This window comes from Pipistrellus kuhlii, unplaced genomic scaffold (genome assembly GCF_014108245.1).
Source record: "Pipistrellus kuhlii isolate mPipKuh1 unplaced genomic scaffold, mPipKuh1.p scaffold_m20_p_21, whole genome shotgun sequence".
Classification (NCBI taxonomy): Eukaryota; Metazoa; Chordata; class Mammalia; order Chiroptera; family Vespertilionidae; genus Pipistrellus; species Pipistrellus kuhlii.
This window is the reverse complement of record NW_023425520.1, coordinates 6,262,501-6,277,590: the sequence shown is the minus strand read 5'-3', so window position 1 is coordinate 6,277,590 and position 15,090 is coordinate 6,262,501. Positions and strand designations below refer to the sequence as shown.

The window sequence follows — 15,090 nt, the reverse complement described above, 5'->3', positions numbered from 1 at the left end:
ATCAAAGCTTTTACGAAGGGTGCCAACTGAAAAACTACCAAAAGTACAGAGAATTAAGTCAATTTAGAGGATTAAAAAACTGACATATTTAGAAATAGTTTAGAGGTAGGTTTCACATGAAGACATAACTATGCTGAAGACACAAGAACCCAACATGAATAAATGCAAAATGACACAATATCCAGGCACAACGATGTGAATGTACTTAATGCCATTGAACTGTACACTTAAAATGGTTAAGATAGCAAATTTTATGTTACGTGTGTTTTTACTACAACTTACCTAAAAAGAAAAGGTATCAAGGAATCAACATAACAAGGAAAATAGAGACTCTATGCAGAAAAATTTAACCCACCACTGAAGGGCACAAAAGCACACTTGAACAATGGGAAGTCATATCATAGTTTTGGATAAGAAAATTCTTAAATTTTTCCTAAACAGGAAAATTCTCCCTAAATTAAAATTTAAAATTTATGATTTCAAAGTCAATGTGGAAAATTAAGTAAAAAGAACTAGGCAGAAAACTCAGAAAAAGAAGAGCAATGAAGACAGTTTTATTAACTACCAGGTAATAAAACATACTATGAAGAATTAATAGCCCTAGCTCAGTGGTCTCAAATTCATTAGTCAACAGAGCCAAATATCAACAATTGGAATTTTTTTTTGAAAGCCAAATATTTAAAACTTAAGCTTCTTCTAATGCCATTTCTTCAAAATAGACTCACCCAGGCCATGGTATTTTGTGGAAGAGCCACACTCTAAGGGCCAAAGAGCTGCATGTGGCTCGAGAGCCACAGTTTGCTGACCGCTACCCTAGCTGGTTTGGTTCAGTGTTTAAAGCGGTGGCCTGTGGACTGAAGGGTCCCGAGTTCTGTTCTAGTCAAGGGCACAGTCAAAGCCAGGAGGGAGCATGTAAGAGGCAGACAATCAATGGTTCTCTTTCATCATTGATAGTCCTATCTCTCTCTTCCTCTCTGAAATCAATAAAAATAAATTTTTTAAAAAGAATTAATAATTAAGAGTGTGGTATTGATACACAAATTGACAGACTAATGCAAAAGTATATAAAATAAACAGAGACTCTCCCCACCCCGTACTGGGATTTAGTACAGGATAAAGAGGGATCTTGTATGAATGAGAAAATATGGACTATATCACACATCCCTAGTGAGTAGCTATCTGGGGGGAAAAGTTGTATCCACATCTCATACCCTACTATGCCAGGATAGGAGAATTTAATTTTCTGAGCAGCATGAATAAAAACATCTATGGCTACGAATACCAGGGTTTCTTTCTGATCATCCCACAGTCAACAAGCCTCCTCTAATCCATATGCAGTAAAACTTTAGTGCCTCAACTCTGAATAGGAGTGGCGAATAGCTGCCTTGGGGAAGGGTGAGGTAAAGGATTCCTGTTTTTCATGATAAAGCTTTACAGTGGTTCTCAACCTTCCTAATGCCGCGACCTTTTAATACAGTTCCTCATGTTGTGGTGACTCCCAACCATAAAACTATTTTTGTTGCTATTTCATAACTGTAATTTTGCTACTGTTAATGAATCATAATGTAAATATCTGTGTTTTCCAATGGTCTTAGGCGACCCCACAGGTTGAAAACTGCTGCAATATATTTAAAAGTAAATAAAGTAAGCTTAATTTATGAAAACAGAATGCAGAATGGTTGTTACCAGGACTGGGGAGGATGGGGTTTAATGTTACAAACTTGTAGCCAGTAGATAAACAAGTTACCAAAGATCTAACACACAGCACAGTGATTACAGCCAACAATATTGTCTTATAGACTTCAAGGTTGCCAGGAGTCTAGATCTTAATTGTTCCCACTGCAAAAAAAATAAATGATAATTATGTGACATGATAGAAGTATTAGTTATAGTGGTAATTATATTGCAATAGATAAATGTATCAAATCAACATGTGCACCTTAAATGTACACAGTGTTATATGTCAATTATATCACAACTTAAAAAAAAGGAAAGCTTTTTTATTTATATTTATATTTTTAATATATTTTATTGTTTTTTTTACAAAGAGGAAAAGAGAGGGATAGAGAGTTAGAAATATCAATGAGAGAGAATCATTGATCAGCTGCCTCTTGCACCCCCCCCACTGGGGATGTGCCCGCAACCAAGGTACATGTCCTTGACTGGAATCGAACCTGGGACCTTTCAGTCCGCAGGCCGACACTCTATCCACTGAGCCAAACCGGTTTCGCAGGAGAGCTTTTTTAAAACCGTGCACAGAGGGTCCACAGCTCTTGATGGTGGAAAATGTGGGAGGGGATGAATAAAAGATAATGACAAGTGCTTGTCTGAGACACTGGGTAGAAGGTAGTCCCCTTTAGCGAAAAGGGGAGAAAGGCACATAAAGTGGATCCAGACAGTGAGAAATCACAGCTTCTGTGACTGATAGGTGAAGTGTGTGCTGTCTCCTAGTCACTGAGAGACTGATGCTGAAAGAACAGTTTATTCCTGCATCTGAACTTGGAGGAAAGGTCAGAGCCAGAAATAATTATTTGAGATCCATGACATGTAGATGTATTTATATCCACAACACACTATAAATGTACTTAGTGAGTATAGAGAGAAAACTTCTGTGGCACCGTATTTACTTACAACTCATGTCTCCGTGGTTGTACACATTTTTTTTACATTTATTCATTGATGGATGTTTGTTTCTTCAATTATAGTGTTGATTACTAGGGACCTGTAAGTTCTGCTCTGCTTCCTAAGGATTTTAAAATCAGTGGGATCACTTCTTCATGCCTTCACCCAATGATAACGGACCTTTTCTCGAACTTGATCTGAAAGTCAGCTGTGCCTAATTAGAGGGTTTAAAAACATGCTTGGGTGAAAGGATTTCTCTGGAATAAGGATCATTCCCATCAGAATTACGAAGCATGTAGGACTTGGTCCCCAGGAGTGGACAGCAGACGTGCTGCCGTGCCCTGTGCTGAATGAGCAGCCCAGCCCACTCACCTGCAGCAGCTCGGCGTGCAGGAGCAGCGTGTAGGCGGCCTCCGTGTAGTTCTCACAGTCTCGGTGCAAATCCCGCAGCTTGTACAAGTACCTGGGGTAAGAAGGGGGCGTTTTTGGTTTGTTTGTTTTAAATGTTTTTATTGATTTTTAGAGAGAGAAGAAGGGAGAAGAGGTGGAGGGGTAGAAACATCGATGAGAGAGGAACATCGATAGGTTGCCTCCTGCACGTACCCTACTGGGGATGGAACCAGCAACCCAGGCATGTGTCCTGACCTGGGATTGAACTGTGACCTCTTGGCTCCCGGGTCAAGGCTCAACCACTGAGCCTCACTGGCTGGGTGAAGGGGGCATTTAGTCGCTGGGGAGCTGCTCTGGCCTTCAGCTCATTCCACAAACAAGCCGCAGCCTGCGTTCCCACCTCTTCTCCCCCTAGTCCTTCCTCTTGGGCAGAAGAATCCCTTGCTTCCTACCTCCCTATTCCTGTAACCCTTGCAGCTGCTGCCTGCCTGTGTGTCTTTCTATTCCATCTACTCTACTTTACACTCTTCTTACTTATTTATCTGTAGGCCAGGGACCCCTGTGAGAAGCTAATAAGAGCTATGGCTCTCCCGCAAGAAAAGGCACATGAATTATGTCCAAGTGTCTTCCATACTCAGGGCTTGCTGGGTTCCAGGCAAATCCTCATGACTCTCCCTGGGCAGACTTTCCTGATCGCCTCGGCCGGCATCTCCCCCCCCTTCCCTGGAACTACACCATCCTCCCTACGCACTCCCTTGTACGGCACTTACTGAGTGTCTGTTTAAACTAGGGGTGTCGAACTCAATCAGAGAAGGGGCCAAAATCTAAAATCCAGCCTAAATCGCGGGCCGAATGGTTTACTGAACAGTCATAAACTGTCATTGTGATGGAAACGCAGCGGACTGCAGTGATGACAGCGCGGTGCGGGCCACACTGCAAGGCCTGGCGGGACGGATTTGGCCCGCGGGCCTTGTGTTTGACACATGTGGTTTAAACAGTCTACACTGGGAAGGGGGGATATCACATGCTTTTTGGTGTCTCAAAGCAGCAAGCATGGGTTTGGTGCTTAGTGTTTGTTGACTGAAAAAATAGCAAAGTCACGACATAAAAGAAAAAGCAGACATTCCCCTCAGCTTACCTTATATATATGTCTTCTCTCTTCTTTTCTTTATAAAAGTTCTATTAAAAAAGTACAAGATACCAATATAAATCAAGAGTTATTGACTAATTTGCCATGAAAATGGCCAAATAGCTATTTTTTTCAACAGTGCCACTTCTCCAAAGAGTTTATTATTTTCCTTTGACAAATGTCCCCAGGAATATTGGTTAAAGAAAAATAACAAATATTTACACAGAAGATAAGTTGAAGGATTGTGCAGAACCATGCTTCTGAGGAACTTGGGAACTTTTTAAATCAAGGGCGGGGAAATTCCAGCCCTTGGCCTTATAATAAGGTGACCAGACATCCCGATTTTTAACAGTTTGTCCAAAATCGGTACTTTTTAAAAATGCCGCTGGATGCTGGACAAATTGTTAAAAATCTGGACTGTCCCGCCAAAAGTGGGACGTCTGGTCCCCTTATCTTATAAGGCCCACAAAGTCATTTGGTCTGGCCTTGCCAAGGCATTAGGAGTGAGTTAATTAAATGTCTGACCAAATATAGCAGGCTAGTTGTTAAGCTGATAATTTTGTATGGCCCAGGAAGGATGTTATAAATATCCACATGGCCCTTGGCAGAGAAAAGGTTCCCCACTCTTCCAAAGGAACAGGAAGCTGGCTTTTCCTCGTCACCTGGCACTTGCTTTCTCAGAGAAACGAGGGCAGTGGTCTGGGTTTTCAGTAAGCAGCGGAGTGGCAGCCCAAACCTGAGATTGGAGGTCCCTGATACGTATGTCTAGCAGTGTTTCCCAAACTTTTGACATATGTGTACCCCTTCTATAATTTTCGTAGTGCTGAGTACCCCTCGTACTCACGGGAACGTAGAATTAGGCGCAGCTAAGCACAGTGCAATGCATACCCCCACCAAACTCCGGTGCAATGCGTACCCCCACCAAACTCTTCCCGTACCCCTGGGGGAACACGTACCACACTTGGGGAAACACTGGTCTAGGGAAAGGCGAGACCAAAGAATTCTAGCATCATGAGGTTTTCAGGAACTAACACTCTACTCATGGTGCAGTGTTTCTCACCCATGTTCGTCTGTGCCCAGTAATTCCAACAATGAAGCAACGACATGTAAACAAGGCAGAGACACCAGTTGAGAATGGCCCTTAGAAAGAGAGCCGAGTTAAGATCTTATATGCTGCATTTTGCATTCCTGTTTTCAAATTTATCCTCAAAGTCTGTGTGTGCTGGTTTCTGCAACAATGAGGAGGCTGCTCCCATTAGACTCGGCAGAACAGACTCCAGAAAGGTGGCCCCGGGTCTTTGTGTCTGTGAGATCGACCTGGAGCTGATGTGTGTGGTGCAGGGGAAGCCTGCAGTGCCCTCCCGCCATCCTAGAGGTGTGGCACCTACCAGCACATTGACAGTGCAGCTCATCCGGTTTTCCTTGCTCTCGTCATGCATGATGATGGTCCTGTAGTCCAAGAGGTTCTCCAGGAGGCTGCTGAGCAGGAGCGCGAATCGTTCTCCTGAGCTGGAGAGGTATTTGTGTTTCCGGAAATGTTCTAGGAGCCTGGAGGGTGGAGTCGAGACAAATGCCCATGTCATCCAGTCATTCCAGCACCATTTATAAGCGCTGTCCAAGGTCCTAGCAGCAGGTGGCGCCAGATGAGACACAGGCGCTTCAGGTAACACAATTACTCCAGGTGCATGATCTCTTCAGCTCAAACCCCACCATCACCTAGAATCGCAGCCCACAGTGCCTTTCTTTGGATTTGCAACTGTATTTTGTTGTTGTTGTTGGTTTTTGTTTTCTTGTCAATACCACAAAAAACAAGAACCTTTGCCCCAAGGTTTGTGTATGCTTTCTGATCACTCTCCTCGGTTGCAAGAAATAATCTTTCCTGTCTTTATTCTGTGGGCATTCTGGTGAGCTGTGTGTGAATGTCCGGCCTAGAGGATCCTGGGAATCTAGCATAAACCCAGACATGTGGTTCTTCAGATAAAGGGTTATTTTCAGAAAAAAAGAGAAGGTTGGAAATAAGACTGAGACTAAATCCTCTTTCTTTAGAGAAAAGATGTTTATAGGAGCTTCTTATATTAAACAATTAGAAAAAAACTCGGGAGCAACAGAAAAAGAAAAGGAAGATGTGTTCAAAGAATTAGTCTGGATCTAGAATTATTCTTGGGTACTGGAGATTTATGCGGCCATGTTTTTCTGAGGCAGTGATCCAGGAAAAATAAAAATAAGAACAAAATAAGGTATTTATGTGAAAAATCAGCTATAGGACTAAAAAATATTCACATTTGTAAATATTTTCGGTTTGTTTCAATGTGTGAGTAATTTCTCCATTTTAATTCATGTATGAGATCAGAATTGTAAAAGTAAAAAGCTGGGAGGTTTAAAGCCAATTTGAATAGGCAGATCTAATAAAAACAGGGTAAAAAGATCAACAAATTATTTTATTAGCCATTAAAAACAATATAAGAGCCAAAACTGGTTTGGCTCAGTGGACAGAACATCAACCTGTGGATTGAAGGGTCCCAGGTTCGATTCCGGTCAAGGGCATGTATCTTGGTTGCGGGCACATCCCCAGTAGGGGGTGTGCAGGAGGCAGCTGATTGATGTTTCTCTCTCATTGATGTTTTTAGCTCTCTATCCCTCTCCTTTCCTCTCTGTAAAAAATCAATAAAATGTATTAAAAAAAACAATGTAAGAAAAACTTCTGGTTCCTTAAATACAGATGAGTCATCAATTCATTAAAATACAAATGAGTCATCAATTCATTTCTGAGTACCCATTGTGCTGGTTCTTTAAAAAAAAATCTTAAAAAACAAAACAAAATTGGGAGACTTGTCCTCAAGCACAGTCTAGTGCACAACACTCCCCCAAACAGGTGAATAACGAAATGATCCAGGCACACCTCCCACAAGTTGGTCAGCATCAGAAAAGTTCAGAGAACACAAGGCATAAATAGTCTAGAATAGTTACAACCCTGGATGATGGAAGGAAAGAAAATAGTAATCAGCAAAAACCCAGAGCAGCCAACATTTTTTAGCATGAAATCTGTAACAGACGCGGTGAAAATGCATTATCCCGATTCATCCTCACCACAATACCAAAATACAGTCCTATTGTTGTGGAGGGGGAAAATGAGGTGCTGGACAGGTTATGTGACTTGTCCAAAGTCAAACTCCTAGAATGTGGAGAAACAGGATTTGAAACCCAATCTCTCTCTAATTCCAACATGCAATTGTTTTAACCATTCTTTTTATACTGCAATTCTGTATATGAGATGGACAGTTAGGAGGGCAGGAGTGTGAGGGTAAAGATCTCTGGGGATGTGGGTGGGTGGGGAGTAGGAATGGTAATGTGAGCACAGAGCGGGAATGAATGTTGGATTCTGGCGAGAGGGGGATAAGGGCAGTGAAAAGACCAACCTTGCTGAAGATATTACTGGTGTTCTTAGAGGTCCTCCAGGGCATAGAGTATTTTATTAAATACATTTTTTTAAATTGATTTTAAAAACAGATGAGAGAGACAGAGAGAAAAAGACAGAAAAAGAAATATCTATGAGCTGCCTCCTGCATGCCCCCTACTGGGGATTGAGCCTGAAGGCCAGGCATGTGCCCTGACCAGAAAAAGAACTGGTGACCTCTTGGTGCATGGGATGACATTCAACCAACTGAGCCACACTGACCAGAGCAGGGAATAGGGTATTTTAAAATGAAAAGTGGACCTTGAAATGTTTTCTTTTTCTCTCCATTCTTTTTTTTTAAATATTTTATTGATTTTGTACAGAGAGGAAGGGAGAGAGATAGAGAGTTAGAAACATCAATGAGAGAGAGTCATCGATCAGCTGCCTCTTGCACACCCCCTACTGGGGATATGCCCACAACCAAGGTATATGCCCTTGACCGGAATCGAACCCGGGTCTCTTCAGTCCCCAAGCCGACGCTCTATCCATTGAGCCAAACCGGTCTCGGCTTCTCTCCATTCTTGAAATTGTTGATTTAAAGCCATAATTAGAGGTGTTATCACTGTTGATGAAGTTTGTCAATTCAAACCCTGGGCAAAATGCTTTGGACATCTCTCCCTCCCTCTGCCTGCTCTGTTCTTGATGGCCCAGTTGGCCAGGGAAACATGGGCATTGGGCTCATGTCCGATAAGCAAGTATCACTGACCCCCACCGAGAACCAATTGGAGTGGTAACCCCAACGATTCTGTGACTATCAGTGGACCTGTAAGCGCAGGGGAAACCTGTTTTTATCCACTTCTAAATGATGTCAGCAACTTGAGGTTTGGTGTCTGAAATACTCACAGTTTTTCCAGAAGGACCTTGTACTGCTCATCTCCTTTGCCCCCTTCCACCTCTTGGTCCAGCTTTGTGATCAGCTCATTCTCAAACTGAAAGCAGAGGCAGAATTTCACAGGAGACGTCTTACCCTTAGAAGAGGACATGAGCAACACCCAGCCATTCCTTGTAGACCTGCCCAACCCCTTTTTAACTGTGAATTAGTTCCAGCGTATACAGAGGAAGACTACTCGTCATATTGTCCATTATAGGACACCGGAGCCCCATCAAAACTTTCTAATGTAGCCTCATGCTACTTTACTCTTTGCTTTACATTTGCACAAAATAATTACCCAAAACATTATTTTCTTATCACAACTATGCATGTAAAAATAGCCTAATGATTCTGATTTTCTATTTTATTTTTGGTTCTTGTCGTAGTCTTGCAAATGGGATTGATTTTTTTCTGATTTTGCATAGCTGTAGAGCTGCAAAATCTTCCTTTTGATATTAATGCATGTTGTAGGTAAAAGAAATAAAATAAAGAAAAAATATATCAGGCACACAGAGATCACTAAACTAGACACTGCTGCATCAGTCTCCTCCCCCTACCCCAAATTTCACCTCCTTACTCTCTCTTCTGTGCTACAACAAATAGGATTAATGTGCACGAAGTCCAATTTTAATTATCTGGAGACTAGAGGCCCGGTGCATAAAATTTGTGCACGGGTAGTGCCCCTAGGCCTGGGCGATAATCAGGGCCGACCAGGGCTTTCCTTCCCATGTCTGCTGGCTGGGGCTTTCATTCATTTTGTGCCATGCCCTGGTGGTCAGCTCACATCATAGCTGGCAGTAGAATTCCCAGTCGGTTGAATTCCCAAGGGGACAATGTGCATATTAGCCTTTTATTATATAGGATAGAGGCTGCTTTAGGAAACTCCAGTAGCAAAAAAACTGCTTTGTGGCCAGCCTGGGTTGGAATATCTGCTCCTATCCCTAATTGCCTTACAAAGTGAAATGTAAAAGAACATTTGTAGACCTACTTTGTTTTGTATTATTCAGGTATGGCTTCTCTATACAGTAAGAAAATAAATAAGAGTTGACTATGTTCATTGGTAAAATTATAGGTCTACACCTCTTACCATATGGAAATTGCCATTTCCACTGAAATTGAACTCACACTGCATCATATCAAAGAAAATGGGGATGGTGGCTTTGCGAAGCTCTATTTCAGGGGTCAACGTGACCTCCAGAATGGGGCCCACCATGGACGGGATGAATTTGATTTTGTGGGGACCTGAAATGAAAGTAGAAAATAAAAAATAATTTCACTGAAGGTAAAGCATTACAATCTTCCTCCACAGGGCCCTTGAGAAAAGAGTACGTTTATGTGGGTAGATAAACTCCATTCAGACTTGGGTGACTTCATACTGTATTCTGACAACAAGTGGACATCATAACAAGAGACCAAGAGTCAACATTCACTTCCAACACAGAGACTAATTAATCTGAGGGTTATTGGAATTAAAATTAAAAAAAAGAGTCCATCATGGCATACTCATCACACAGGTGTATGTGGGCTCGTTCAAGGTCATACACTCACCCAGGTTATACCACATGTCCCGGATCCTAAAGCCAATTTCTTTTCTCATGTCCCCATATCTAGGAAGAAGGACATAAGCAAGAAAATCATCTGCAGTGAAAATAAGTACCTATAATAAAACGAGGAGAATAAAAATGTCCTATGTTCTGCTAGGTCACGTGGAAGGCGGGTTTTGATACCTAACCAAGCCTCGCGGAACCCCACAGAGGGGGCACTTCAACAGCAGGAGGGGCCAGCACAAGCATTGAGGGTAAGTGAGAAGACGAGGCTGACGAACTGGCCGAAGGGAGCAGAGTGAGAAGCACTCTGGCTGCTGTTAAGCAAAGAAATACAAAACAGAAATACTGTTGGGAAGGATGATGGGGGTATGATTTATACAGTAATGGGACCATGCAGAATTTATATACTTATATTTGAGTAACCATGTCTCATACCGCATTGGAAAGCTCTGGACATACATTCTCAATGGGGGGATACTGCTCCCGAAGAGGTGAAAATTGGCTGTTGGGGGCATAAAAGCCTGCTGTTTTCATGAATAAAGTGTAGGTATACAATAGCATATAAACAGATATGCATATACAATATTTATTGGGTCAATATTCATTGGGGGTGTGACTAGAAAAACAATTTCTAAAAAGGTTACTTAGAGGAGTTGATAGTGGGGATATAAAAGTCAGAAACACTGATTTAGACTTGGGGTCAGTGGCTAAGAATGACCTGGAACTCTCCTGAAGAATACATATGCCTGGCTACTCCGCAACACACCAAGCCAGATCAGAGTCTGGGGCTTGGAAAACCAGGAGCAGGAGGGTCACAGCAGATACTGCAAACGTTCCCAGGGGACTCCAATAGGTACCTACGACCATCCTACAAGCTCGGCTCTACGTTTTTGTCTACTCATGTGACTACTGCACCAAACTGTTTGTCAAATTCCTCCTTTGGAGCTGCCTTCAGAAGCCAGTATAAAAACTTCAATTACAGATATCCAACCAAAACCAAACCTATCCTTGAAAGAAACTGTGTCATGTAAGATATTCTAAAGAGAGAGATTCAGGTATCCATCTTAAAAATCTACCATCTTTTGATACTCACTTCACAGAGAAATCTATACATTTTACTTTTATCTTTGAAAACACAATCACTGTGTTTTCAAAGAGCCAAAATTTCACAGCCTTTAAATGATAAATTCCTCAAGTTGTTCCTAACTGCACAGCCTTGGAGTTTCTGGGCTCTCAAATTCCGAAACAGACCCGAGACGAAAGCAATGGAAAGCTTCCCTGAGCTTTCATCACGCTCATGTGTGAGTGTGTTTTGAATTCCGAGCAGAAATCTGCAGGCCTGCCTAGGTGATGTGTCAGACTTGGCTTCTGTGCCCAAGGGACTGAGAGGCACGAAGGAGCCAGTTTTGTGAAGCACCAAAGAGGAAGAGATACTGTGCCTGCAATTTGGACAATCTGCCAGCAGAGGGCCAGCTGTTCCCACAAAATGTGATGGGTGATGGGAAAATGAAGGGGCCCTTGGGAAAAGAAGTGAATCTGAAAAAATTGATGAAATACTTATAAGAGTTGCCTCAATAACAACATGGCACCCAGTGGACAGTAATGTCTGTGACACCCAACATCTTGTTCTGAAATGGAAAATATCACCAACCTCATCTTAAGCAAGTTTGAGAGAACACTCACTTTTTCATAATTTTGGTGCGCTTGGCTTGAGAGAAGGTTTCAAGCTGAAGGGACTCGTGGGTGAGAAATGCTACTGCCAAATGGAAATAATTGTTCCAGAGCTGTTCAGAATTAATTATGTGGGTGAGAAGAAAAGGAAAATGACATTAATAAGGGTCATCACAAAACAGTGCCATATAGCGCAAGTGGGGATTTAATTTTTAAAATCCACAAGACTTCTTTTACTTTCGTGTGTCTCAATTATTCAGCCCTGAAGATATTAACGCCATATTAATACTAACATGTTAATATTAATTTAAAAAAATCCAAACTATTATATTTGTCTTTACTCCTGGGATAAAGGCAAACTGCTGCCAAGAAGCATACCTATTTATAGCAAATGGTCTGGCAACATGTATGAAAAGCCCTAACATTCTGCCCAACTTCCAAAGTAGTAAATACTTCAGGACTTTATCCTGGCAAAATAAATCATGGCTATTTAAAAATACGGAAAACAAGGAAGGCCCTCCAAGTGCTATTTAAGCTAAGAGAAAATGGAAACAATCTAAATGTTCATGAGAATATGGCTAAATACATCATGGAGGAGCCAGACAATGGACTGTATCAGCTATTAAAATTATTGCAAAAATATGTACTATCATCAAGAAGATCAAAGAAAAAGTAAACAGACTAATAGAGGTTATCAAAGAACTGCACAGCTCAATTCCATTTTGCACATACAAATACATAGGAATATACAGATATGCATACACATAAAAACATACACACATCTACATGTATACTTATGACTCCCCACGTTTCATATTCCACAGATACAAATAAAGACACAACCCAGCAGAGCACGTCACCAACAGAGCACAGGCTAGCACATAAGGTCCGAGAGCAGGGCCCTGAGTGCCTTCACTGAGGTCTAGGACAGGCCCTGCACATGTAAATATTCTAATATTTGTTGATGACCGAATGAATGAATGAATTAATGTGAAGCTAGTGACCACCGGTTTGGTTATCACTTTGGACTTTAAACCAAGTGTGCATACAAACCACTCTCTAGAAATGGAACTATCGGTAGGCAGAGCACATAGGTTATGTTAACAGCAGGAGATTGTCTTTCAATTTCCTTCTTTTTGCTTAAGTTATATTTTCTGCCATTATTATTTTTTTTAACAATTAGTTTTCACAGAAAGGAAAAAAATCCTTGTTTGACTATGTGTGGAGGACAGAGGAACAAAAACATGTGCTTCAGGAAAGGACCAAGGACAAGAAAACTTTTGCATTTGAAAATGGTAAAATCTGAGGCGATGTTTTCCAAAATGAGCTGGTTTGCCGAAGCCGGTTTGGCTCAGTGGTAGAGCGTTGGTCTGCAGACTGAAAGGTCCCAGGTTCGATTCCGGTCAAGGGCATGTACACTGGTTGCGGGCACATCCCCGGTAGGGGGTGTGCAAGAGGCAGCTGGTCGATGTTTCTCTCTCATCGACGTTTCTAGTTCTCTATCTCTCTCCCTTCCTCCTCTCTGTGAAATATCAATAAAATATATTTTTTTAAAAAAATGAGCTGGTTCTCTTGCGTTGGCTGAGAATCCGAGGAACGAGGTGCGTAGCAGGCTTACCTGAAGTTCAAAGCCTGCCTGATCCATGAAACGCCTTGTGAGGACCTCAGCAAACTGGTTTATGGCGCGGAGGAAAACCCTTGGGGAGGAAAACACGGGGTGAGAAAGGCACCTGTATGCTCACCGCAACACTTCCCAGCGATGTTACAAACAAAGCAACGCAAACCTGGACTTGACTAGCTGAGGTCCTTAGGAGCCTCATGACAGAGCACAGTCTGCAGAGGACACTGCAGGTCCGTGTCTGGAACTGACTACTAGCCCCATTCAAGGCTGCATCGCAATTTAGCCTCTGCCCTCTCATGCTGCTCCCGATCCAGAGTCTACGCAATGTTTCTCTCTCTGTGTAGAGTAGGGGAGGGCTTGTCTAGTCAAGTCTGAGGACCTTGTAGAGCTAACAATAATGGTGGGAATCATGAGTTACTTGATCTGCCTCTTTTAAAATTCTGACGTTCCTATAATAGAACATATATATTTAGTTCACTTCACTTCCATTCCAAAGTATCGGTTGTGGGCCAGAATTCACAAAGCGCTGGCTTAGGTTTTGCTTTGAAAGAGAACTGTTCCTGATCTTATGACATTTCCACCTTGGTGGGGGGCCATATGCCGTTTGACCCAAGAAAAAATCTGGAAAATTCAATGAGGGGGTAAAGAGGTTTGGGAAACCAAAGGAAGAGAGGGTGACATCCAGGTCAGAAAGGCTCCTTTCGCAGGTGGCACCTGAGAGGGACCTGAAGGAGCAAGTGGCAGGGTGACAGCCAGAGGCGAGGGGGAGGCCAGGCAGGTGGAGAGCAGCGTGAAGGGAAGGACAGAAGACGCTTCTCGGCCAGTTTGTGTGGAGATAGAGGGGAAGAGCAGAGGGGGAAGGCTAGGAAAGCAGGCAGGGCCAGGATGCCAAGTCTGTGAGCATCAGAATGACGAAAACCACATGGAGCCGCTGGCAGGTGCCATGGAGAGTTGACGCTGACGAGTCGGTCAGGAGACTACAGCAGAGAGAAGGGGGTAGAGAGCAGGGTCAGAGCAGCGGTGGGCAGCCGGGGAAATCAGGAGCATGAGCACACCAACCAGGCTCGTGGAAGTGGAAGGAGCCTTGCTTTACAGATGGTGGATCTGAGCAAAGGATTTCACAGGCCTTCACAAAAGTCCGAGAGCTATTTATTACCAGGCCCAAGTGCAGTGACCCCTTAACAATGCAGGCGTTAAGGGCCCTGACCCCGGCACGGACAAAATTCCTCATATAACATTTTACTCCCCCAAAACTCAACTACAGCCAGTCCTTTGTACCCTCGGGTTTCACATTGGCGGATTCAACTAACTGTGGGTCAAAAACAGTATTTTCAATCTGAAGTTGGGAATCATGGATGCAGAGGGCGGGCTGATTATACTAATAGTCTAAGGTTGACTGGAAGCCTTACTGGTAACATAAATAGTCAATGAACTCATATTTTGTATGTTACATGTATCATGTACTGTAGTCTTACAATAAAAGGATGCCAGAGCAAGGAAGAGAAAAGACATTTCCTGTGCTATGGAAAGGAATCCATATAGGTGGATCCATATAGTTCAGGCCATTTTGTTCAAGGGTCAGCAGTATTCAGTCAAATGCCCCGGGCCTGTCTGGGCGGGCTTACCTGCTCTGAGTCATATTCATGACCATCCAGTCTTTGGCATAGACATTCTTTCCAATCAGATCCTTAAACATGATAAAAGTTTCCATGAGGAAGTCCTGCAGAGAACAAAGGAATGGCTGGAGGAAAACTGGGGGACACGTCCTTCCCGGCACACCAGAAT

The 15,090-nt window shown here is 42.7% G+C and overlaps 1 protein-coding gene across 2 annotated transcripts in view; it reads right to left on the bottom strand.

Moving 5' to 3' along the window:
- The window catches only part of DOCK5 (dedicator of cytokinesis 5), a 191,695-nt gene that overhangs the window by 30,328 nt on the left and 146,277 nt on the right, over window positions 1-15,090 (bottom strand). For both annotated transcript variants that reach the window (XM_036450436.2, XM_036450437.2), the window contains exons 29-37: window positions 14,931-15,025; window positions 13,303-13,381; window positions 11,697-11,797; window positions 10,015-10,073; window positions 9,554-9,708; window positions 8,439-8,524; window positions 5,530-5,689; window positions 4,151-4,191; window positions 2,995-3,085 (exon numbers count right to left, since the gene is read on the bottom strand). In XM_036450436.2, coding sequence (XP_036306329.1) covers window positions 2,995-3,085; window positions 4,151-4,191; window positions 5,530-5,689; window positions 8,439-8,524; window positions 9,554-9,708; window positions 10,015-10,073; window positions 11,697-11,797; window positions 13,303-13,381; window positions 14,931-15,025 — 867 coding nt within the window. The remainder of the gene's footprint in view (window positions 1-2,994; window positions 3,086-4,150; window positions 4,192-5,529; window positions 5,690-8,438; window positions 8,525-9,553; window positions 9,709-10,014; window positions 10,074-11,696; window positions 11,798-13,302; window positions 13,382-14,930; window positions 15,026-15,090) is intronic.